The following is a 23,897-nucleotide window of genomic DNA, read 5'->3' as shown; positions in this document are numbered from 1 at the left end:
TTGTTTTGTCCGCTTAGGGACTGATTAAAGCTTTTTTTGTTTTATTTTGTCTGCTGACACTTGGGTCTTATGGGGTTGGCGATGCGTCAGCGCGACCTGCTTCTGGGTCGTGCGCTGATGACGTCACTCCTGGCAATGAGTGACGTGAAAAAAAACATCTTTAAAAGTGTTTGCATTTGTGTTGTAGCCCACACCTTGATAAAGTCCTTACGGACGAAACGCGTAGGTGCATTTCTTCACCTCAATTGTGAGCTATACTCAATAAACTCATTTATATTTGGAGTTGCCCTGGAATAATTTTTTCACCCTGGATCCTGTGCTCCTGCTTCCAAACTGAATTTTTATCACAGCAACTGGCTTTATTTTTTTTTTTTAAGTGTTTTGTTCAAATCTGTACATTGAAGAGAAACGGTGTCAGAAAGACCTTCCAGGTGGATAGTTTTCTGAATGCATCCTGTGATATATGGTTTCTATAACTAGTATATTTATGATCTTCAAGTTGGCTTACCTGGGAATATAAGACATACCGCTGGCACCTTTTTCTTTTCATAAAAGGTCAACAGCATTTGTGTCATCCTCAAATCACACCGTTTGGTCTCTGCTGGCTTGGAACAGTTTGAGCTGAGATACTGATATATTCCTGTGCCTGAAGTATCGCATGGCTACACTTTAAAAATCACAGGTTAGAATCTAACTCCTAGACAAGAAACATTGTCTGAGCCAGAAAACACAAAGTTGCAAACAAAAACAAAAGAAACAATAACTAAAAAACTTGTAAGCAAAAACTTTAGGGTCTCTGGGAATTATTCATTAAAGTCTGATAGTGCCGATCGGGGCACTATGATACAGAAACTTCTAGTGAAGCCAATGAGAGTTTACATATGATAGTGTCCAGATCTGCGTTATTGCAGTTTAATAAATGAGCCTGTGCGTATCAAGGCAATTGTGAATCACAAACGGGGCATTTTCATTCTGCGTCAATGTATCAAGATAGTTTGCTCCAGTTTGTGATCTGGGGACTGTCAGTAAGAGTACAGTAGTTTGGGAAGAGATACATGACATAGATTATAATGGATTGCATGAAATGTCCTGTCTCCGTATTATTCATTTTAAAGAGGCAATCCAAGTTGTTTTTTTCTTCATTGTTTTACCTTTTTAATACAGGATTGAAGCAGGGGGTCTCTGGAGCTGAATCCCATCAATTTAAGCTCCAGGGACCCCCTGCTTCTGGGGGTACTTACCTCCATAGGGGGTTCCAGTAGCCACTCCAGGGATCACTATATGGCCGCTTTTCAACGCTTTCGCTCCCTGCAGGTCAATAGAAAGCTGTAATGTCATCCGGTGCAGCTTCCTATTGGCCCATGTGACGAGGAAGCTGAAGCCTACAGAGATACCGGCACCCCCTGCGGAGGGAAATATCTCCGGAAGCAGGGGGTCCCCAGAGCTGGAATGTATGGGGTTCAGCTCCGGAGACCCAAGGCTTCAATCCTATATTAAAAAAAAAAAAAAACGACTTGGATTGTTTGCCAGATCTAAATTGGCAGAAATATCTTTGTCTTCAGCAGAAACTCTTTCTTAAATTGTGCACACAAAAAAGAAGTGCATGAAAACTGCATTCATACATAGACATCTTTTATATTTTAACCACACATGAGCAATGTTTACTTTTTTTTTTTAATAAACATTTGTTCCCACGATCAAGTTTTTTCAATGTAGTAGGTAAAGCAGAGCCTCGAACCTCAAAATATTTTATTCCCCCTCTTCTACCTTTTGAGATGTAAATCAGCCCTTAAAGTCACACTACCTAAACTTCAGCTGTATTTAAATTGGTATTTTTTTTTAATTTTGTGGTTTCTTTCTACTCCCTTATATTCTTCCTTGTGCTAAAAATATATCTCTGTCAAGTCAGAGTAATTTAGTTACAAATAATATTTATGAAATGGAAACCTGTGGATCAGTTGTCCCCTCTGAGTTATATACCTTTAGTTTTTGTAATTTTTCATGGTGCTAGAAAAAAAAACAGATGTGAAACTAGGGCAGCTGACCCATTTGCAACCTGATATCTGGATCTTTGTGACCATTCTGTGTCACCTATCGAAGACAGGTCTGCCGACAAGGGGAGAGGGAAGGAGAGGTAGAGAGAGAAGGGGGGAAAGAAAGCAGGAGGGGGTTCTATAAATGTGGGGGGATGCAATTGATGGAACTTGCATGGGGTACAAAAATACCTAATTCCGCTTCTTTACACATCTGTTGCAATACCTTGTCTGGAGTAAATCAATTTAAAACTGTCAAGCTTTCGGGAGCAAGCTGTCTCTCCCTGCAACAAGTTGGTTAGCAATATGGGTTCACAGTGTGGTCTGTGTGTGTCGCGAGAAAAGTGTATGGTCTTTGATAGCGTAATATGAGGTTTGGAAAAGTAGTATCACATCATAAGCCTATTCATAAAAACTGACAAATGACTGATCTAAACAATGACAAAAATGAAGCACTTTGTCAATTAGTCAATTCTGTATTCTTTATTCCATGTGCAGTGCTGCGTACCTTACCGCTGTTATGCAGGCAGCTGCAAGTCATCCCCAAATGTGGGTAGGTGGTTATAAACAGATGAGTTCTTCTGTGAAGAATAAGATATGAGATGGATTTGTGAGCATGTTTGAGTTTGTAAAGGTTGTAATAACACTGAATTGCCCTGGAGATTTATTTTGAAACCTAAAGCCAATATTACATACTGTAACAGTTGCTATTTTTACGAATTTATCTAGCTGGGCACTGTCACGTACGTCCCACCTGTGGGCACGTGACCTGCATATGGGACAAGGGTTAATACTTTGCTCGCAAGCGGTCTCACTTTTCACTTCAGCAAAGGTCCCTCAAATTAGTTAACATCTCCCCTAAATCCGTCCCAATATACCACCTGTCACGAACAGAACACAAGTGGGTATGTGACTTGCAATCATGGTTCATACACACTGCTACTCTAGCCAACTTACCTTTCTCCTCCGCAAAGGTACCTCCAATAAGTTAATATTAACCCCTAACTCAATTGCAATCATAACTATACACTTCCACCACCTGGGAAATGCAAATAAGATGTACAATTAATATTTGCCAGGTCCCTGTTTATTATAGAAAAAATTATGCACTTTAGCGCACACAAAATCCGTTGTAGCAAAATGTGTCCGAAAACGTAAATACTCTCTCCAGAGTGTGCAACAGTTCATTCAGAGCCCAAAGCATTACTTATTACATGTTTAATATATATATATAAAAAAATACAGTGCTTAGGTTAGAGAAAAAAGGATTACAAGAATATACAGTTACAATAAATGCAGAACAGTTTCTCAAAATAAAAAGGATAAACATAGAAAATCCTATACATTACCAAATGCCATATATTTGCGCTATAACTGCTTTTACTTTTGTAGAATTGCTTGGTTTTAAATATCAAAAATGTCACATAACTCCCTATACGTGTAATAGAAATCAGATGCATAAAAACTAAAAGAGATGGTAATGACATGACCCGAACTAAGATGTTGGATTTGTATCATCTAAATTTGTCCAGAAGATGTAGGAGGTATAATCTTTATTAATCTGTTGCAGTATAGAGTTTGTAAATTGGTAGATTTAGGAAGCCTAATGAAGATATGTGAAATACACTGGGTCAGTGAATGTAGCTTTAAAACCTATCAAGCTGTCATGTTAGATTTAGTGATTCTCAAAGCTCTCAGTACAAACAAGCTGTTGCTGATGAAAGCTCTATTGTCATGTTTTGTACATAGTACTTTCCTGGGTTACTTCTTAATTGGGACACATTTCAAGACAAAAAAATGACATGAACATATTGCCCTCCGAATTAAAAGGATTTTCAGCGCTCTCAATAGAATTGTTATTTTATATATTCCCTTTAAAAATGAATCTTCAAACATTGCTCAAGGAATACTTGAAATATAATCATCCATAAAAGAAAAGCTACATTTTATAAGAAGATTACACACTGTTCAGTTTGATCTTTTTACATTATGTTCTTTAAAGGTTATGCAAGGGTAAAATTGTTGAACTATGAGTGCTATTTATAAAGAATAGCTTGTTAAAAACAAATTGACAGCGTGAAATGTGGAAAATAACAAATTTTCCCCTAAAATCATCAGCTGCATATGTTAGTTTGTCATTATTTATTCTTTGTATTGTATGCGTAATGTTTTTATTATATATATATATATATATATATATACATATATATATATATTCTGTATATACACACACACACATATGTGTATATATATATATATATATATATATATATATATATATAAATATATATATATATATATATGTATATATACATACACATACTGGCACTATTTAGGCACTGTACCGTGTTTCACTGGATGTGCACTGAGCTCTGTCTGTGTTTTATGTTCTGTCTCTGGTTTTAAATATATACATACACATTAAGAATTGTTGGCGTCTGCTTGCATTTGTCTTTTATTCCATGGAAAATTTGACAATTTTCATGCATTTATGGCGCACAAAGGTAGCGTGTGCTTAACGTTTAAAATTACATATTGTTATATGTGTGCCACAGACAACTCCCAAACTCCACCTTTTACGCCATCCCATTGTGTTATTTTTTTCTTTGGTAAAACATAACAAAAATGGTCCACTAACTTGCTATCCTTGGGTTCATCTGCTGCAACATAATCACTTTTGGCAACATTTTTATACATAATCCCATTAAAGCAGCAGTTCAAGGTGCTGTTTTTCCCCCCTGTTTAATATGTGCATCAGTACAATCCACATAATAAGTAATTAGCTTAGTTGCCGATTGACCTGTTCTCCTGTAATCGATCGGTGAAGGTTCGGCTCGGGGGTTCACTAAATTGCTGTCAGTGCAGCAGAAGAGGACCAAAGATGCAAAGTTCTGTGGGGAAGATCATGTGACCAGGCAGTCACTAGATACAATTGGTGTACTGCTAGAGAGAGGGCAGGGCCCAAAAAGGGGTGTGCCAGAGCCTGTTTCAGAAGAGGAAGGGGATGTGACTGTAAATGGTTGCTATAGAAACAAAAAATGCTGGTTACATAATAATACATAAAAAATCTCATTCAGAGTTGTTTAAAAAAAAATAATGCTACAAGTATTTTCTCCTAGTAAAGAACTGATTTATTTAAAAAACAAAAAAAACACATGCAGGATATTGCATGGACTGCAGCTTTAATATCAAAGTGATACATTAAGGGAAACATTTCTGTAGCAAACAGGAGGATTTGTTCATGATTTGAGTTATAGTTGTAAGATACATAGAAATTCTGTTTAATTACACACACTGCTAAATTGGTCACTACTATCTTAATTAATGATGTGACTGTGAATGATATTACTTGTATTATGTATTACTTATTTTTTATTTTTGTTGTAATAGTGAGAAACTATTGTGTGTAGGTGCATCTATCTCTATCTAGTGTTTACAACACTGTGCATCACTGGGGTCCACCAAAACATAGATTGTAAGGTCTACGGGGCAGGGACTATGTCTGTTAAAATTCCTAGGTGCTGTGTACCACGTACTATATTATAATTGTGACGCGCTTTGAGTCCCATCGGGGGAAAGGAAGTTATTATCATCATCATATTTTATTAATGTGTTTAATATAGAAAAATAGATACATTTTTTCATTCACCCAGTGTAGTACCCATTTATTTATTTTTCATATAAGGAGCGAGTGCTAATGTATTTTCTAATTTTGCTTAGTTCAATCAGTAAAGAAGAGTTTGTTGAATTTACTGTAACAGGTGAGGCTCATGCAGTATTGACAGCTCATTTTTAAAAACCATCTGAAAAGACCTCATGTTATCCCATGGAAAGGTATTACAACCTGCAAAAAGATCTGTTATGATTGCCTTCCATTCTCTTGTGTGGAATCTCATTTATTCACCCAGGTAATGAGGGGCATTACCTCTGAATGGTGCAGACTTGATCATACTGTATAAGCGCCTGCCTCTAATAGTCTGTTAAAAGGTATCACACCCTACATCAAATCTGCTTTATCAAGGACCAATTCAGCTACTGGAACTGTGAACTGTTATTAAACACCTGCAGCTAACTAATTATTGTCAATGAAGCTCTTTTTAGTAGGATATACCTACCAAGTGGGTGGATATCTTAAAATGTAATAGTTGTAAATATGTCATGGATGCTGCAATGGAGTATTTATGTTATCTTTGCCTTTGCATGTCTTTAGGAAATCCACTTGGATCATACAGTAGTTAAGATTTATGTTGTATTTTTTCCACAGTTACCTTCTTTTTTGGGATTTTTGTGTTTTAAATGTTATACAAATAACAACATAAATGCTACAAAGTATATTACCAAATCAGAGAGAAGCAGTGAGAGGGGTATAGAGGAAGTTAACAGGGAGCTGGATGAAGTGTACCCAGAAAAGTCCTCCTTGATTGATACCCTATAATATATTTTGCAGTTCCATCGATAGGAGATAGGATTGAAAAAGATAACTGGTGAAGAGACCTGCAAATACCAAATGGGCTTCAACTTTAGTTATCTATTAATTATGAAAAGTCCCTTCCATCAATACGCTTTGCTCTAAATGGCTGTGCTGGAAATACCACAGAGCAATTACTATGGACATGAGACATACACAGCTCAATGTTGTGTATTGCTCTATTGAAGAAGACTTAACATTGAGCAGAGAGTATAAATAGACAGCTAAGTAAAAACCCGAGGACTATGTCATGAACCTACCATTCAGCTTGCCCAGCAGTTCATGGCAGCCTTCATCTGCCTCCATCTGACTACAAACATCACAACAAGTCTGCCACCCTAATACAGACTAGCAGCTTGGACCCCAGGAGTTGAGGGCAATAAAGGGTGTATGGTAAATCTAGGTTTAAATGAAAGGATATATTGATGCGCATAAGAATGAAGAATACCTCTGTGTGTATTCTTATATACTAATGTTCCACGTTCTAATGTCTTTTAGAAATTTCGACAGTATATGGCTGGCTTTCTGGCTCCACCATATGGTGTTCTGGAAACTGGATCTAATGACAGTAAGTAGAAGCGACCAAATACATGTTGTGTTTGCATAACTTGGAACACAGGCAGTACACATCAGATCGTGGAAGTATAATATGCTATGTAAATCCTAAGCCAAATCCTATTGACCACTTAATGTCTGATTTGCAACTTGTCTTTATTTAAGGAGGACATGAACATTCATACTGTATAATTGTCAATATCTAAGTTATTTTCAGAAAGAGTATCCATGTGTTTTAATGAAAACAAATCTGTGTTCGTTTTCTTTGGTGAAATACATTTTCAAGCTCCCCTTACACTGTATATCAGCAGCATATAATGGCATTTGGCAGAATTTCCAAAAACAGTGCAGCTGCCAGTGTGTTTTAAGTGACATTTCTTACTGAATGGGCTTAAAGATACAGTTCCTTCCAAAAAATATATATATCTTGTGAGCCCAGTGTTATGGGCTTTTAAAGTGGATTGCCACACTTACCTTTTCCTAGCTCTTTTATTACTTTTTTCATAAAGCTAAAGCTTGCAGTAGAGTATTCACGTGGCAATTTTTGCACCCACCTTGCTCCACCCAAGCAGGTACAGTAGCCCTGAGGCATTTTCCAAGCAGACTTCACACCGCCTTGTCACGGAATCTGTCTTGTCCTGAACTTCTCTGATAAGTAATTGGGAGGTGCTAAAGAGCTATGTTAATTTTGATTTTTAAATACTTGTGTGGGCATAAAACCAGTGTACTGTCAGTGAGCAAAAAAAACAAACAACTGGAGACGCCCTATGGTATATTACAGTGTAGAAATCTTTTAAAATTAACAATTAAACAGTCCTCTAATAATATTGTTTGTTAGTGCCCTAATTACATACCTGATACTTCATGGGCCCTGGCACACTAGAGGCCCATATGGCATACCATATGTTTTGGGCACTTGGTAATATTGTAGAGCAGAGTTGGCCAAATCCTGTCCCCAAGGGCCACTAACAGGTCAGGTTTTAAGGATATCCCTACTTCAGCACATGTTTCCCAATCAGTGGCTCAGCTGAAGACTGCCACCTGTGCTGAAGCAGGGATATCCTTAAAACGTGACCTGTTGATGGCCCTTGAAGACCGGACTTGGCCACCCCTGCTCTAGTGATCTGATTAAAATGAGGGCCCCTCCACTTCTATTTGCGGCATGTAGGCCCTGGTCGTTGTCATGTCATTAGTCCTGGAGTGATCACTATGACCCAGACGTGCCGGAGGAACCTTCCTTCTCACCGCGACCCCCTCCCCCCACCCCCGGCACTCTAAAGGTTAAATGCAATGTAAAAGAGAATTTAAGAACTGAAAATGTACAAATATATAGTATATTTCTCTGCAAATTGGTCTATTGGGCCCATCAAAGCAATTTGACATCAAATACTTTTATCATGGTCCAGTTTATTAAGCAGATCTGTTTCACTTTCTATGGTTGGTTATTGACACTGTTGTCTGGAAAACCTCTTTAAACTGGCATGATTGTGTACATATATATGGTCACATTTTATTTTAATCTTCGTACATCATATTTATTCCATTATTTTCAGTAATTTGAAGATTAAAATGACCTGAATTGATGTCAAGTTTTGTGACCCAAAAAGGCCTGCTGTACATCTTAAAAACAGAGAGAAACGTTTTCCATCATGGGTCAGCATATTATGGGGATCTGTCAAATTTCGCATGTCTTAGTCATGTTTCTTTCTTTAATAAATGCCACGTTTTCCTGCCTCAGTCTGCATCATAGAAATGGGACTCAAGAAACATATGAAGCGGTATATGCAACTCCACAGATCATTCTCATAGCATAGGCCACAAACATTTAACATTGAGGGGGAATATTTTCTAAGTGATGCTCTGCCAGAAGACACCTTCTGGGACTGACTTACAGCCTATTGACTAGAATAAGCCATAGGGCACGGGTGGCCAACTCCAGTCCTCAAGAGCCACTGACATGTCAGGTTTTAAGGATATCCGGCTTCAGCACAGGTCGCTCAATCAGTGGTTCAGTCAGAATGACCGAGCCACTGATTGAGCCACTTGTGCTGAAGCAGGGTTATCCCTAATACCTGGCCTGTTCATGGCCACCCCTGCCATAGGGTCTTCGGGTGGTGGAAAGGTGTGTTATGGCTTAGTACCTAAAAATCACAAAGCATACGTCACTTTACAGCAACGCTAAGGTACTTTGAGTTGAATCAGGTTGCTATAGCAATATTTGGGGAAATAGAAAGTGTAAGAGGAGTTAATTGATGCACATATCACAATGGCAGGTATCAATATTACAGTGTCTTGCCACCACTTGTTTTTTTTTTAACCATAGCTTGCATAATATATTATCCATTTGAAAGCAATGCATTTTTTTTTCATGTAATAAATGTTTGTATTCTTCTAGGGTTATCTGATAAAGAAAACATGAACAGTGCTCTGTGCTCAGCATCTAAACACTGTAATAAGGTAAAAAACACATTAATAGAAATAATATGCATACAGTAAATGTGTTGGCAGTTTTCTCTTCATCTCCTATTCAACATAGTAAGAAAAAGAATAATGCCCAGTTAACAATGCATCAACTAACATTCATTTAAATTGCATCAATAAAGTGTTACCCCGCTGTCCAAATTTAAATATAGCTAAATATTGTAAGTTGATTAATGACGATAGGTTAAAATACTGTAAGGCAGGTAACCTTTGTACTATGTTAGGACAGGAAACAACTATGCATATATTGAGATAGTAGGTATACACGTAGCTATTTTCCCTTCAAGATTAACTGAAAACATGTTATGTATTCATGAACCATTTAATGTTATAGATGCCTCATAGAAATGACGAGGCTAATTCTATATACCCTGAAGTGATTGTTTGGGCCGTTTTGTCCCAAAATCCTTATTGATGTCAATGGGGATTTTTGGTCAAAATCAGACTCTGGCCTTTACACAACATACAGTAGCTGGAATTTACCAAACCACAATGAGGAGTATTGCGCCGGTTCTGGTGAAAAATGATTAACCCCGACAGTAATTTGCAACCTAATCTTTTAAAATATTTTAAATTGCTTTAAAATAGAAATTTACTTTCACTTACAATTTGTAATTTTACCATTGTAATATAATGTGTTACCTAATATTCACGGTGCTGCTTTTTGTTGATTATTTCACAAAATGCATCATAACAATTTTAAGTTTGAATACATTTTATATTATATTTGATGACAGTCTTGTGGTTGCGAGTTCATACACAGAATAATAGTCTAAAACTCCATGCCATGATCTAGGATTCAATATTGAACACAAAGCAGACACCCATTAAGACATAACCACTAATTCCTTTGTAAAGGGAAGATCATTGATACTTGCATGAACTATGCCCCATATTCCACATTGGGTGAGGCTGGCTAGCAGACACAGAGGGCCTCATGCAGAGAGCATAGAATTTTCAAATTGGCGAATTTCATAAAAAGTAGCTTTTTTGGAGAGTTTTATTCTCCATATGCAGAAAAGTGCGAATTCTGCTATGTTTAACATGGATGCGTGTGGCGAGTTTGAATGGGAAAGATGCGCGCTTCAGAAATGTGTAAAAAAAAAAATCGCGGCTTTTTTTCCCCCTTTGCTATAGGCGGCGAGCGCCATTTTATTGCCAACTTTTCCTGGCGCGGCAAAAATGAGAAAATCGCGCCATTTCCCTGGCGCGAACAGCCGCTACATGCCTTTCGTACCTCTCTGCATTCGGAGAGTTTTAAAAATGGCGAGATGGAGGTTCTCGCCAGCCGCGAGGCGAGTTTTAGCAATAGAAAAAACAAAATGGCGCGTTTTTCGTAACTCGCCATTTTCTGCCGGTTTCTGCGCGAAATTGTACAAAAAATGGCGAATTTTGAAATAACGATGCTCTCTGCATGAGGCCCTTAATGCATTAACCTATATTCACTATATTGAATAGGAGTCTATAAAAGCTGACGGTATTATGTTTTCTCTTTGTTCATGTCAACGGTACCTTTCTATGGTGCTACAGTAAAAAGCATTGTCGGTGAGATACTTGTGGAGCAGTTGACTGGTACTGACTATTTCGAGGTGCATCGCCGCTTACACAGGATTTTGTTTGTATTATTATTGTTTGTAAAGCACCAACATATTCCACAGCGTGGTACAATGGGGTTATAGAGTGATGTAAACTTCATAAACAGAATTAACATACAAAATAAGGACAAACAAGCACAAACAGATACAGAAGGTAATGAGGTCCCTGCTCGTGAGAGCTTACACTCTCGACCCATTTTAATAAAAAAGTACACGCTAAATCCCAGGTATTATTCTTGATAAAAAATGAGCCTTGCCTTTGAGGTAGGTAAGCATGTTACTCACTTATCTGAGCAGCATTCCCATTCCTAGAGGTGTAGGAAATTCTGCCTGTTATTTTTTAAATTCCATTCATAAAACCGCAGAACTGCTCACTGTCTATGTCTAAGTAGTTGGCAATCAAGCATATAGTTTATATAAATATATACATAGGAGAAGGGGTTAGAGCACATCCTAAAATGTTACGGTTAAAGGCGAAGAAGATAATGTATCGGGTATAGAAGTCCATGGTAGATATTCCGCTCCCAACGTGACCTTTCTTAAGAAGAGTGCGTGTCTTCTATAACTGATATAAATATATATATATATAGCAATGTCATAGGATATGGTCTCCAGCACTGAACACAGTATTATAGATGAGGTCTTACCAATTATATATAAAGTGTCTTTCTGCCGCTCCCTATACAACCTTGCCTCCTGCTGGCTTGTGGCTACTTTTAAGTCCGCTGAAATAACATGCTAGTGCCATTAATCCTGTATTCCTCTTTTGGATTTTTGTGACCCAATCGCATTATTTTGCACTTTTTGGCAATACATTGTACCATTTCTCCAATCTACTTAAATCATTATTCATTTAGTTTACTCCCTCTGGAGTGTGTGTATATACTGTGTGTGTGTGTATATATGTATGTATATGTATGTATATATATGTATGTGTATGTATATATATATGTATGTGTATGTATATATATGTATGTGTTTGTGTGTGTGTATATATATATATGTATGTATGTGTGTATATATATATATATATATATATATATATATATATACATATATATATATATATGTATATATATACATATATATATACATATATATATATATATATATATATATATATATATGTATGTATATATATATATATATATATGTGTATATATATTGTGTATGTATATATATAGTGACAGTCAGAGACTGTGTATATTAGTAGGACATTGCACTATGCCTGCTTTCCAGTATGCAGGGGATTAACGCCACTGGCTAGGCAATCCACAGGTGAACGTAATTAATTCAGCTGACCTACTTTAAAAAGGGAATAGGGAAAGCCTCTTAAGTGCCAGTCTCTGTCAGAAGGTGAGAGAGAGCAGAGGAGAGCTGACACAGGCAGACAGGCTGCACGCCCCTTTCACTTTCCTTTAAAGAGAGAGAGCTCCAAGGTAAGGAGCGAATTTGTACTTCCACATCATGTTAGACTGTCGGGTAGAAATGGAGTAGTCTTTTGTTTTAGGCTTTTTTTCCTTAAAGGAACAGTGTGTCGCATATTCTGTTAGTATTGTGGGTAAATAAAAAAACAAAATATTATTTTACCAGTAGAATTGTCGCCTCCTCACTAACCGCGCCATCCTGCCACAAGCGGTGAAAAAAGTGGGGTGACTTAACACCCTGTAAAAGGGACAGAGCTGCCAATTGCAAGTAATAGATCCTGTGCTACTATCAGCATAGAGTACAGAGCACCGTCGTTCAGCAGGAAAGCACTGCCGTACAGAGGGAGACCAATCAGATGTTTGCCACTCAGCTTAGAATTTTCAGAGGCGCAAATGAAAAACCAGGTTTTTTTGAGGGATGTGGTCCAACTCCTGTCCCAGGTTACTGTGGACACAACCAGTACTGCAGAGGTACAGCCCATCCGGGCGAGCTAATACCTGCCGAAGGTGACACCGCAGGATGATGTTGAGGGATACCTCCGCTCAGGGCCACAGAAAGATTTTCTGGGGCCCAGAACTAGTTACGACGCCTCCCGTGTCGACAGTCTTGTGAGCCCCCCATTTCACATCTCGCAAGCCTCTTCCTCTATTCCCCCCCCTCTTCCCATGTATTTCTCTTCCTTTTGTCTCACTCTTACCCCCCTCTTCCTCCCCCCACTCCATCAATTACCCCAATCTCACTCAATCCTGGTCCCTCAATCCCCCATGCCCCACAAACACAATATCCCCCCCCCCCCCCCACACACACACAAAATACATACCAAACCCCCTCATAACAAAAAACAAAACATTCCCAAATACAAAAAACTTTCCAACCCCCAAATACATCTAAAATAACACCCACTCCAAATACATACAAAAGAATATCCCCTAATACATACAACCCAGCCCACACACCCCAATACATTAAAAAAAACACCCCCACCCCCTAAAACATACATCTCCCTCCCCCAAATACATACCAAAAAACCTTGCATCCCCCAAATAAATACAAAATACAGACATACCTTCCTTTCAGATTATCTCAGACCTCTGGTGCCCAGCTATCCCCCAGCTGTTGCTTGCCTCTTGCTGGGCTTCCCCCTCTCCCACACGGTGCGGTCCTGCCTCCCTCCCTCACTGTCCCGTGCTGAGCCTCTCATTCCGGTGCTCTGCGCGGGACAGTTAGGGAGGCCTGCAGCTGGGGAGAGCCAGACAAAGCAGTTGACTTCTTTGCCGGGTGCCGGTCCTCTCGTTGCTGCCAGGCCCAGATCTCTCCTCCTGTGGGCTTCCCTCACTGACACTTTCCCACGCCAGGCTTCTCTCTCATTCCGTGCACGCCAGAAGCTAGGCCGAGCTTGCTTCCAAGGTCAGAGAGGCCAAGCACGCGTCGGCGTCAGAGGTTCAGCGTGGGACAGTGTTAGTGAGGGAGGCCTGCAGGTGGGGAGAGCCAAGGCCCGGCAGCAACGAGAGGACCGTCAGCCGGGCCCAGCCAGAGGTCTTCCAACTTCCAATGCCAGCAGGACCCCCTGCAGCCATCGGACGGGGACACTTTCCCCGGTTTTCTCCCCAACCCCCCTGTCGGCAGCCTTGCATTCGGTCCTTTGAGTGAATTGCTACCTCAGAAAATTCGGCCCACTCTCAATGGGCTAGTATTCTAGCGCCCTTCCTACTGGAGGAAGCCCAAATAGCATATTGTGAACTCTATATGAAGTCACAGCAGACTATGACCATCTGAAAAACAAGATCCTGGAACGGTTCGGAGTGATTCCCTCCATGCAAAGATTCCATCCATGGAGATACCAGGACCAGAAAGCCCCCAAATCCCAGTTGTGCAATTTGATCCATCAGTCGACAAAGTAGCTGAAACCCGAGTCCTACTGTTTACCCCAAGCTGGATCATGGAGATGTTGGTGTTGGATTGCTTCATTTGAGCTTTACCCCAAGACCTACAACAATGGGTGGGACAAGAAGATCCCCTCACCTATGACACAATGATAGGCGCAGTGGAACATTTTCTGGCTACCTGAGAATTTTCACGCTCCACGTTTCCTCACACAAACCAAAAGCCACGACTCACCATGATCTTTAAAAGCCCGTGCTGTAACAGCAGCAGAAGTCTGTGTTCAGCTGGCAGGAGCAGCAGGAATACAGCACACAGCTGATGCCGGTGGGAGCCGGGGAACCATGTGACAGTCAAGGAGGAGCAATAACAATAATAACCAGTCCCTTGATAAATCCAATTGGTCGGTCTATAGCGGTAAAGGTATATCACGCCTCCGGTCAGTGGGAAAGTATGCTGCTCTCAATGGATGAACCACATCCTATGGAATACCCAATAAGGGGAAAAAAGAAGAGAGCGCAAGCCCCATAGCGTAAAACGTATATTTAATGTGGGGGGGGGGAGAAAGTTGCACTCACAAAAGGTAAAAATCAATAGTGCGTTTGTGAATAATATCACCTCCAGTAGGTTCCGCTCAGCAGTCAAAGTCCTCCACAAGGTGGCTGTAAGTTGAAGTAGCTGGAGAGTAAGGCAGCGTCCACGCTAGCGCTAGGGAGAGAGGCAGTATAAGCTGAGCGGAGAGAGGTGGAAGGGGGGGCTGAGCGGAGAGAGGTGGAACTGGGGGACCGGAGAGAGGGGGAAGGGGGGGAGCAGAGAGGGGGGGGGAGTGGAGAGGGGGAAGGGGGGAGAAAGAAGAGAGGTGGAAGGGGGGGGAGAAAGGATAGGGGGGAAAGAAGAGGGGGATAGGGGGGAAAGAAGAGGGGAATAGGGGGGGAAAGAAGAGGGGGAAAGGGGGGACAGAGGGCAAGGAGGGGAGCAGGGGGGAGAGGAGGGAAGGGGTGAGGAAGGAAGGGGGAAAGGAGAGAATGGAGGGGAGGGGGAGGGAGAGAATGGAGGGAAGGGGGAAAGGAGAGACTGTACTGTATAATTCTGGATTAATTAAATTAATTATATTACTTTTGAGAGTGAAATACCTATTGCAGTTTATACACAGCTTATTCTTAATAGACATCTACACAAATCACAAATGTGTGAAAACAAACACCTAACTCTTGCCAAGTACCTATGTACAAGATTATAAAAACTTGAACGTAGTTTCTTTCTGACTAAATTGCATGAATACTAAACTCAGAAATTATTCAAGCATTTGTGAATGGAGTACTTTTGGCAGACACTACAGGGGAATTTCATTAGCAATCACTGCAGGAAGCTTGGTTCAAAACAAATAATCCTTCTGGCAGGGATGAGCATTAAACACAATTATTTCACACCCTTTAGAATCATTTTAACATCACAATAATTTTTGAAATATTATAAGTATTGCTACGGTACATCAAAACACACTCTTATAAATCATTCTTGCACCACATCTCTCTCTTCATGCACCTTTTGTTTTCTCTGAGTGATATATGTTACAACTCTGACCCTTATCAAATCCATATCTCGTCTCTTCATTTTATCATTCTCTCCTCTTTAATCCTTGGGAAATACTAAGGAATGTGCAACCTTACCACCCAATGCACTTATCTTCTTTGGCATGCAGTGAGATCCACAATGCACTATAATCGCTGCATGCTTCCCAACAGACCCACTTACTTTATCCGCTATTTGAGGCAGGGATTACTTCTCAGTGTTTCTCTTCTTTGACTTGTGTTGTACTCAGTATTAGTCTGTAGTACACACTATTTGGATGCTTGTATATGTCCATTGTCAGTGCCATATAACAATTCGATCATGCTAAAATTCAAATAGCTGAGAATATAAGCACATCGGGCAATATATATGGCCATTTACTAAGCAGTGATACTCCAATGGACACCTTCAGGTGCAGAAGATACCCAATGTCCCAATCAAATGAATAGTCCATAAGGTGTCTTCTGGTTCCAGAATATGCCTTATGGAATAGCACTTCTTAGTTAAGATATGGGCCATATCTTCAGCTATAGCCGTTGATTGTGCCGATATATTACTTTCTCTGTTGTCAGAGGAGCATATAACACATTGCAATGGCTGCTATATACTAGACTCAAGATTCTAGAACTGAAGGGATTATGAGCAGTCCACGATATTTTGGTAACCAAACATTGTCACACTTTACACAGGGATATATTGTATTATTGTTATGCTATAGAGCTCCAGAGATATTTACCTTTATGGTTTTTTTTGGAGCTGCTATTTTCTCTCAAAGGAAGTTTAGAACCGAATGATTTCTAAGTTAAAATAAAAATACTGCATGCTGTTTTAGAGTATTATGATTTCTCGAGTTGTTTGCCAAAAATCTTTAGCAGCATTAAATACATGTAGAAAGCTTTTGAAAAAAAGGAACTGTGTGTATGGAAACCTCTAGAGACCACATCATAGCCTGTCTGAGGTCCTACGTGGAGAAGGACACACGAGGATGGCAATGGTTTCAAAGCCCTTGATCCTAAGAGCAACAGTGCATGGCCAGCAGCAAAATGATTGCTGTCCCTTAATGGACATGTTACAAACCTTCCAAGGCGATATGTGGTGAAATAGAAATCAAATCCCAAGCATTGCAACTTGTTTATCAGTTGTCTATGTAAGACAGTATCAAAGGCCTTAATAAAATCTAGGTAAGCTACATCTACTGTTCCATCCATCCATCGATTACCTTGGTGACTCAGTCAAACAAATCAATTAGGATTGTTTGACATTTTTGCCCCTCAGTAAATTCATGCTGCATTGGATCTTGTAAATGGCTGGACTTTAGATATTGAACAATTCTTTCTTTCAGCAATTTTTTCATTAATTATCCCACTACTGACTTCTTCTGGCTCACTGACCTGTCTCTTCCCTACTTTCACTTTTGTGATGTGGTATGGATGCTTGCTCTTTTCCAGTCATCTGAAACTACACCTGGTAATAATGACTGGCTAAATACAGCTCAACCCTGTTATAGGGCGATCCGTTTTTTAAAAACAAAATGGCCGCCACTCTCAGGGGTTCTGCAAGGATTTACCCGCATTTGTAGCTCTCTCCCTGCTTCATCAGCTTCGGGCGAGTATGTGTGTTCTCTTGTTTGTCTTGAAGAAAAAGAGAAAAACTTGCGCACAGCCCCACCAAAATATTTTGGGGCAAACTTTAATAACAAATCACGAGGCTCTGTCAGGCAGCGAGCATGCTGTGAGATGTAGTCTTTGGATGTCACAAGCCACAGTGGAAAGGATAGGCAACAAGAGCCCTATTTAAACAAAACACACACACACTCGCCCGAAGCTGATGAAGCAGGGAGAGAGCTGTAGATTAGGGTAAGTCCTCGGGGTAAGAACCCCTGATCACGGCGGCCATTTAAAAAAAAATCCCGGTTATAACGCGGCCTCATTATGTGGACCCCGAGTACCGTGTTATAACGGGGTTCAGCTGTAGTTCTGTTAATGGTGTTGCCAGCACACCCCAAAGCTCTTTCAATATCCTGGAGTGCATCCTGTCTGGCCTCATTGACTTGTTCCAGTAGGACTTTCTTCGCTATAAATGGATTTGTAGCTATCTCCTTACCATTTACTGTATATTCCTGTTACCCAATTGTGGCTGTCTCCTTCAGCTGTGAAGACTGAGCAAAAATAATTATGAAGGTCAGCTATACCTTTGTCTCCTTCAACATGACTATCCTCTCATGTCTTTAATCTTGCAGATGTAGCAAGCCTTACGGTGTTTGGCACTGGGGCAGGCTGTATGAGCTCACCTGCCCCACTGGTCTGAATGTATAGACCCCACCCCTAGCAGCAATGTCGCAGGAGGCCTCCAGGGCCGCGGCTTTTTGATTTTTCAGCCAGCGTTATTGCAACCCATACTGTAGAGCGCACCCACGAGTGAATAAGCGAGATAGCTCTGTACATTTCTCCCACACAACTGATGCACAACAATGGTGGCTTCTCCCGCTGCTGCATTGTGTATGTCTCGCTGCAGCACACCACGGGTTGAAAGAACGTTGGCTACATCTGTATCAAAGACATTTGCTCCAATTTTTCCAATTTTAGTTTGCCTAAGATTAGGAGTGTGTCATTAGAAAAAAACGATGCAGGAGTTAATTGTCACACACATTATAACGGAAGTACATTTTTTTCCCATCCCTTTACACTGAATTAAAGCATGTTCATGTTTGGAATGGGTGTAAATCTCCTTGCATTATAATCTACGTACAGTAAATGTAACAATTTCCTTACACTTGACACAACCACATGCAGAGGATGGTGCTTTGTGTTGATATATTGGTTTTTACTAAGGAAGATGCTGTATTTCAGCACTGCAAAATGTTTCTCTTTCTCTTGTATTTTTACAATTCACTGCCTTTGAGTAGTGTGAATGCACAACATGTATTGCTAGACTATGCTTGTCATGTTCCCCCAGCACTGGAAGTATTATTTATGAACTTAAATATGTTTTGTTTATTTCCTTTCATTTAAAGTATAATTTATATACTTTGGTTTATTTCCATGTTTTTACTGTTCTTCTTAAACTACAATTGTTTTCTTTTTCACATTGTTTCCTTTTCCTTTACATTATCCAGCAGTTTTGCATTTCCTTTGCTCAATGCTAATATTTTTGTTTTTATGTTTGTTTTTCTTTATTTTGGTTACGTCTTATTTTTCAGACCCCCCTCATTGAAAACCAAATCCCGCTCCGTCAAGCTAAAACCATTACAGAGGTAATGGGAGGTCGGCAAGTGGTTAAGGTGCATACTCATTTAAAAATGCAGTTTTGTTATAGGTACAGGCATTATTTATGCCTCGAAAAAGGCTTCTGCTGTAAGGAAAAAGTGGTGCAATTGTGTGGCAAAAAATCTGCAGCATATGTATCAAATAAAAGAATCCCATTGAGATCAATAGGTTTTTTTCTTTGATGCTGAAGTTTGCTTTGCCCCAGAATTGCAACCCTTTTGCACCATTGTTTTAATAATGAGTATATCTTCATTTAAACCTAATAGATGTACTGTAGTTTCAAGGTATTAATGGTCAGTTTTGCCTACAGCAGGAGAAATTATTCCAAGACTTAAGCTTTGTCTAACATCTCTTTATTCTGAACCATCGTTTAAAGGTTCCATCAGAGCGAATTCTCAGGGCTGAAAAAACTTTGCGCTACGCCATCCTTTCCCGGGCACCTCACATGATAAGAGATAGAAAGTACCATTTGAAGACTTACAGGTGAGTAAGAGATCACATACAAGTCCAATGAAATGCGGTAGACTTAACGTGCAGCCGCATCTCAGCTCTGTAAGAAATCTCTCGGTGCCGATACAAAAGGTACAATCTGCTCTGCTAATAAATATAATATTTTTAAACTTCACTATATTCACAGGAGGGCTTGTTGTTGTGTATGATTTCCAAACATACAAAGATATCTGGGTTACAAATGCCCTTTTTTGCCATTGCTATAATATTTTAAATGTTAAGGGAGATGAAAAGACAATTTGGGGAATATGTGTAAGTAGCAAAGTCTCCAGGGCAAAAAGCACCAATCTGCTGCTATTTATTGCTCCAGCTGCACACACGAGACTGGCTTAGAGTCATCAAAGTGCCCCAGCCCAAAAAAGTGGTATCACAGTCTAAAAAAGGTGTTGTTTTTAAGGTGTAAATTCTAAAAACCCTCCCAGAGGCAACTACTCCATAATTTCTTTCCCCCCCCAACATACGCCCCCTGTAGAGTAGTGGATAAATGTGGCTAAGAGTACTAGAAGTACAACAAAATCAACAAAACATGCAAAATTCATTAACAAAGAATACAATATATATCCATATACAAAACCCACTATTGTAAACATTAATCCATTGATTGTCACTGTGGCTACCTAGGCCCTCTCAATGGCAGCCTAGATAGCCACATTGACACTCAATGGCTAGCTATAATAAAGTTTCACACTTACGCCAACTCTGATTAAGGCCATCCTCATCTTAAGGCTGTGGCACCCCAGAACCTATCCTAAGAACGGGCTGATGCCCAATCATTAAAAAAGACATAATAGTAATCTAAGGCCCAAAATCCAAAAATGAAAACCTCCAAAAACAATCTAAAGGCCCGACGGCCCCAAAAACAAAAATGACAAAACTATAAAGCAATCCAAATGCCCAAATGGGCTAAACAAAAGAAAATAAATGTCCATAAATAAATCAGTCAGGCCTGTTTGCCTCTTTTTAATCAATCCCCATCCATGGGTCTGCCACGGGACATTCTCAAATTGCCACAAAGCAACCGGATCCTCTTTTGCTTGAAGATACTTCTGATATACAATAAGTATGTATTTATTCTTTTCTTCTTTATTCAATCTCCCCCTGGTTGGCAAAATCCGTGATGTCATCACAGATTTAATTTTTATCAGGTGCGATATTAACTCTCTGTTTTAACAGAGTTTGATGACTCAATGCCTTTGATACATAATCACATTTGAGTTCAGAGTGAATTTCTGATCAGAACCTTTTATTGCAATACATGTAAAATATATATATATATTTATGCATTGCAGCATGGTGCATGGATGCTTACTCCATAATTGTATATACAGAAACTACTGCAATGTTATTAAATTACTCTTCAAGGACAATTAGGAAAGGAAAATATTTATTAACAAAAGCAGTAGCATCATGTGGGAATAATGTTAGAAATACATTCTACCTCACTGGGTCTGAGAAACATTTGCTATAAAAGTTAACATTTGTAGGTGGGAATCTTTAGAACAAGCTTTTCCATAAAATATTAACATTTTCTTTCCTCTTGTCAGTTCTCATTTGTCTTCATGGTTGCTTATCTCACACATTCTGGCAGTAACCTTCTTTTGCTCGGTGATCATTTATCAAAATATGCACTCGCTTTAATACATAGAAACATTCAACAACAACTGTATGTATGAAGATGTACTGTATATATGCATATGCACACCATTTTTCTATTAGTCAATTTTACCTGTCACCCCCATAACTTCATTCAGTGGATGTTCTTGTATGAATGTATGAACCACTTAACCATAGAGATGACTGGAGAACAGCACACTCTATGACTGCCCATTTTAGTAAATAACTTATTTCATGTAGGGGTGTGTCTGTCCATATAAGGACTTACTGAGAAATTTACAGCAGAAATCCCCTCTGCTCTAATTTTTTTATTTTTTCAAATGCATCTTTTATTTTTTTTTACAGAATTTGAATGAGTGGCTCCTCCAAAGCTGGACTGCGCTATTGTTAGTACTGGGGACTCCCAGTTCCCAAGATACTAAGTATTTTAGTTGCTGGTACAGTAGGTTGCTGGCGTAGGGAGTCCCCAGAGCTAGAAATAGTGATCTTCTGGAGGACCCACATGTTCAATTATTTACTCAAATCAATATGTAAAATGGACAGGATTGCAGCTCTAACTATTAGAAGCCTATCTATAATAGCAATAAACATTATTTTTTGAAGCCACTTAGAATCACGTATACCTGTTATATTCCATAAAGGCTGTATACTGTATATGTCTTTGCAATGTGACAATATCATTTACATGTTATTATGGTTTCATATATCTGATTCAATCTGTTTCAATGCAGATTACAATGAAATCAACCTAACCACCTCACTACTTTCTGTACATTGAGTAAAGCACCATGTGTAAAGGAAGGACTGTGTGTGTTAGCGTTACACTTTGTCATACAATTGGTCTCAATAACTCTCCCTAACCATGTTAGTTTTTGACTTCTACCAAATAGATGAAAAGTTCACAAAAATAAACCATAGGTTAATGCCTAATATGGCGTTAGGCTGTTTCATGAATATCTACAGCCAAACCTTTTACTTTCTCATAATGTGTTCAGACATTAGTTTCTATTACCCGATTGCATCTGGAGAACACTTATGTTCCAATATCCGAGCTCCTCACTGGTGTTGTTGTTCCAAAGCTATCATCTCCTAACATCTTTCATGTCATGCCATTAAAATGTATAACATCCTGACAAAACTCTGCATGAGCTGCTAGAAGTTATCCTTTGCGAACGCAACAAATAATAATACATGCACTATTTTTATGTCTTGTGCAGGCAATGCTGTGTAGGAACTGAACTTGTTGATTGGCTCATGCAACTTAGTTCATGCGTTCATTCACGAACACAAGCTGTGGGTATGTGGCAGGTGTTACTTGAGGAAGGAGTTCTTAACCATGGTAAGATCTCAACTGTGAAAATCAGGGCAATATGAACATCACCTGAGCTACAGGCAAGGTCAATACATGTTTCACATTCTTCCATATGCGTACGTCAGCATGTGGCTTTGTATTTGCAAGACTTTCTCTTGCTAGTTCTGAACAATACTACGTTACATATATATAGAGGCGGGCCCCGCTGATATGGCGGGATCCGTTCTATGGCCCCGCCGCAAAGGGAAAATCGCCGTAAAGTGGAACAGGCGATTTACGGCGTCTTCTGTAGGTCTGCGCATGTACAGTCCTGCAATCCCTCCTTCTGTGCATGCGCGACCTCCCTTCTGCGCACGCGCAACCTCGGCAGCCCCCGTTCTGCGCACGCGTGACCTCGGCAGCCCCCGTTCTGCGCACGCGTGACCTCGGCAGCCCCCGTTCTGCACATGCGCAGACATGGCGGCCCTCTTCTCGGTACCGCTGCATGAGTGGAACGCCGAAAAGTGGTGCGCCGAAAAGCAGGGCCATACTGTATGTGTAGTACCTGCTATTATGATATGATCCTTGACAAATTTATTGATGCAGTCATCCTGGTATATTAAACCTAATGGCACATGTCTATACTTTGAGCCGTACATCAGGGAGCAGAGGCAAGAGAGGAAGAAACAATAATTATTAAAGGTTGACACTTTGACTGTTTTTGTTTTTTGTTCTAAAAAAAATCCAAACAAACTTCCAAGTTTGCGAAGTTTTGATTTTGTATCTACCTATCCTTAATCATGATTGCTTATTTTACTCAACGTATCTTTTGAAACCTTACTTGTGTTACAATACATTTATGTCCTATATTATAATGTGACTTACCCAAAGTCAAACAAATGGTTTGAATCCATAAACTTTCTATTCCAGACCCAGTGCTGTACCCACAGTTATGCTATCAAGAAGCTACTGTAGCTCTGGTTTAAAGAAATAGTCCTGCCTATCATACACATTAATTAGTAAGCAGCAAAAACATCAAACACCTGATCTGTTAGTTTCCTATTGTAGTGAATATTTGTTTTAAAATATATACAAAAAGTATAATGTTTTACACCACTATGAATTGCATTTGTTCAGCTGTACTTATTTGGGGAGAGTGTTGTGTGAACCTGAGTTATTGGAGTATTCTATTTATTACCCCAT

At 39.6% G+C, this 23,897-nt stretch overlaps 1 protein-coding gene across 8 annotated transcripts in view; it reads left to right on the top strand.

Moving 5' to 3' along the window:
* The window catches only part of RAPGEF4 (Rap guanine nucleotide exchange factor 4), a 206,554-nt gene that overhangs the window by 112,975 nt on the left and 69,682 nt on the right, over positions 1 to 23,897 (top strand). For 6 of the 8 annotated variants that reach the window (XM_075609051.1, XM_075609052.1, XM_075609058.1 and 3 more), the window contains 5 exons: positions 7,000 to 7,069; positions 9,452 to 9,513; positions 19,213 to 19,293; positions 19,656 to 19,762; positions 22,621 to 22,742. In XM_075609051.1, the coding sequence (XP_075465166.1) occupies positions 7,000 to 7,069; positions 9,452 to 9,513; positions 19,213 to 19,293; positions 19,656 to 19,762; positions 22,621 to 22,742 (442 nt within the window). The remainder of the gene's footprint in view (positions 1 to 6,999; positions 7,070 to 9,451; positions 9,514 to 19,212; positions 19,294 to 19,655; positions 19,763 to 22,620; positions 22,743 to 23,897) is intronic. The other 2 variants (XM_075609053.1, XM_075609054.1) reach the window with 1 other exon arrangement.

This window comes from Ascaphus truei, chromosome 7 (genome assembly GCF_040206685.1).
Source record: "Ascaphus truei isolate aAscTru1 chromosome 7, aAscTru1.hap1, whole genome shotgun sequence".
Classification (NCBI taxonomy): Eukaryota; Metazoa; Chordata; class Amphibia; order Anura; family Ascaphidae; genus Ascaphus; species Ascaphus truei.
The sequence above is the reverse complement of the archived record's forward strand: the minus strand, read 5'-3'. Positions and strand labels throughout refer to the sequence as shown.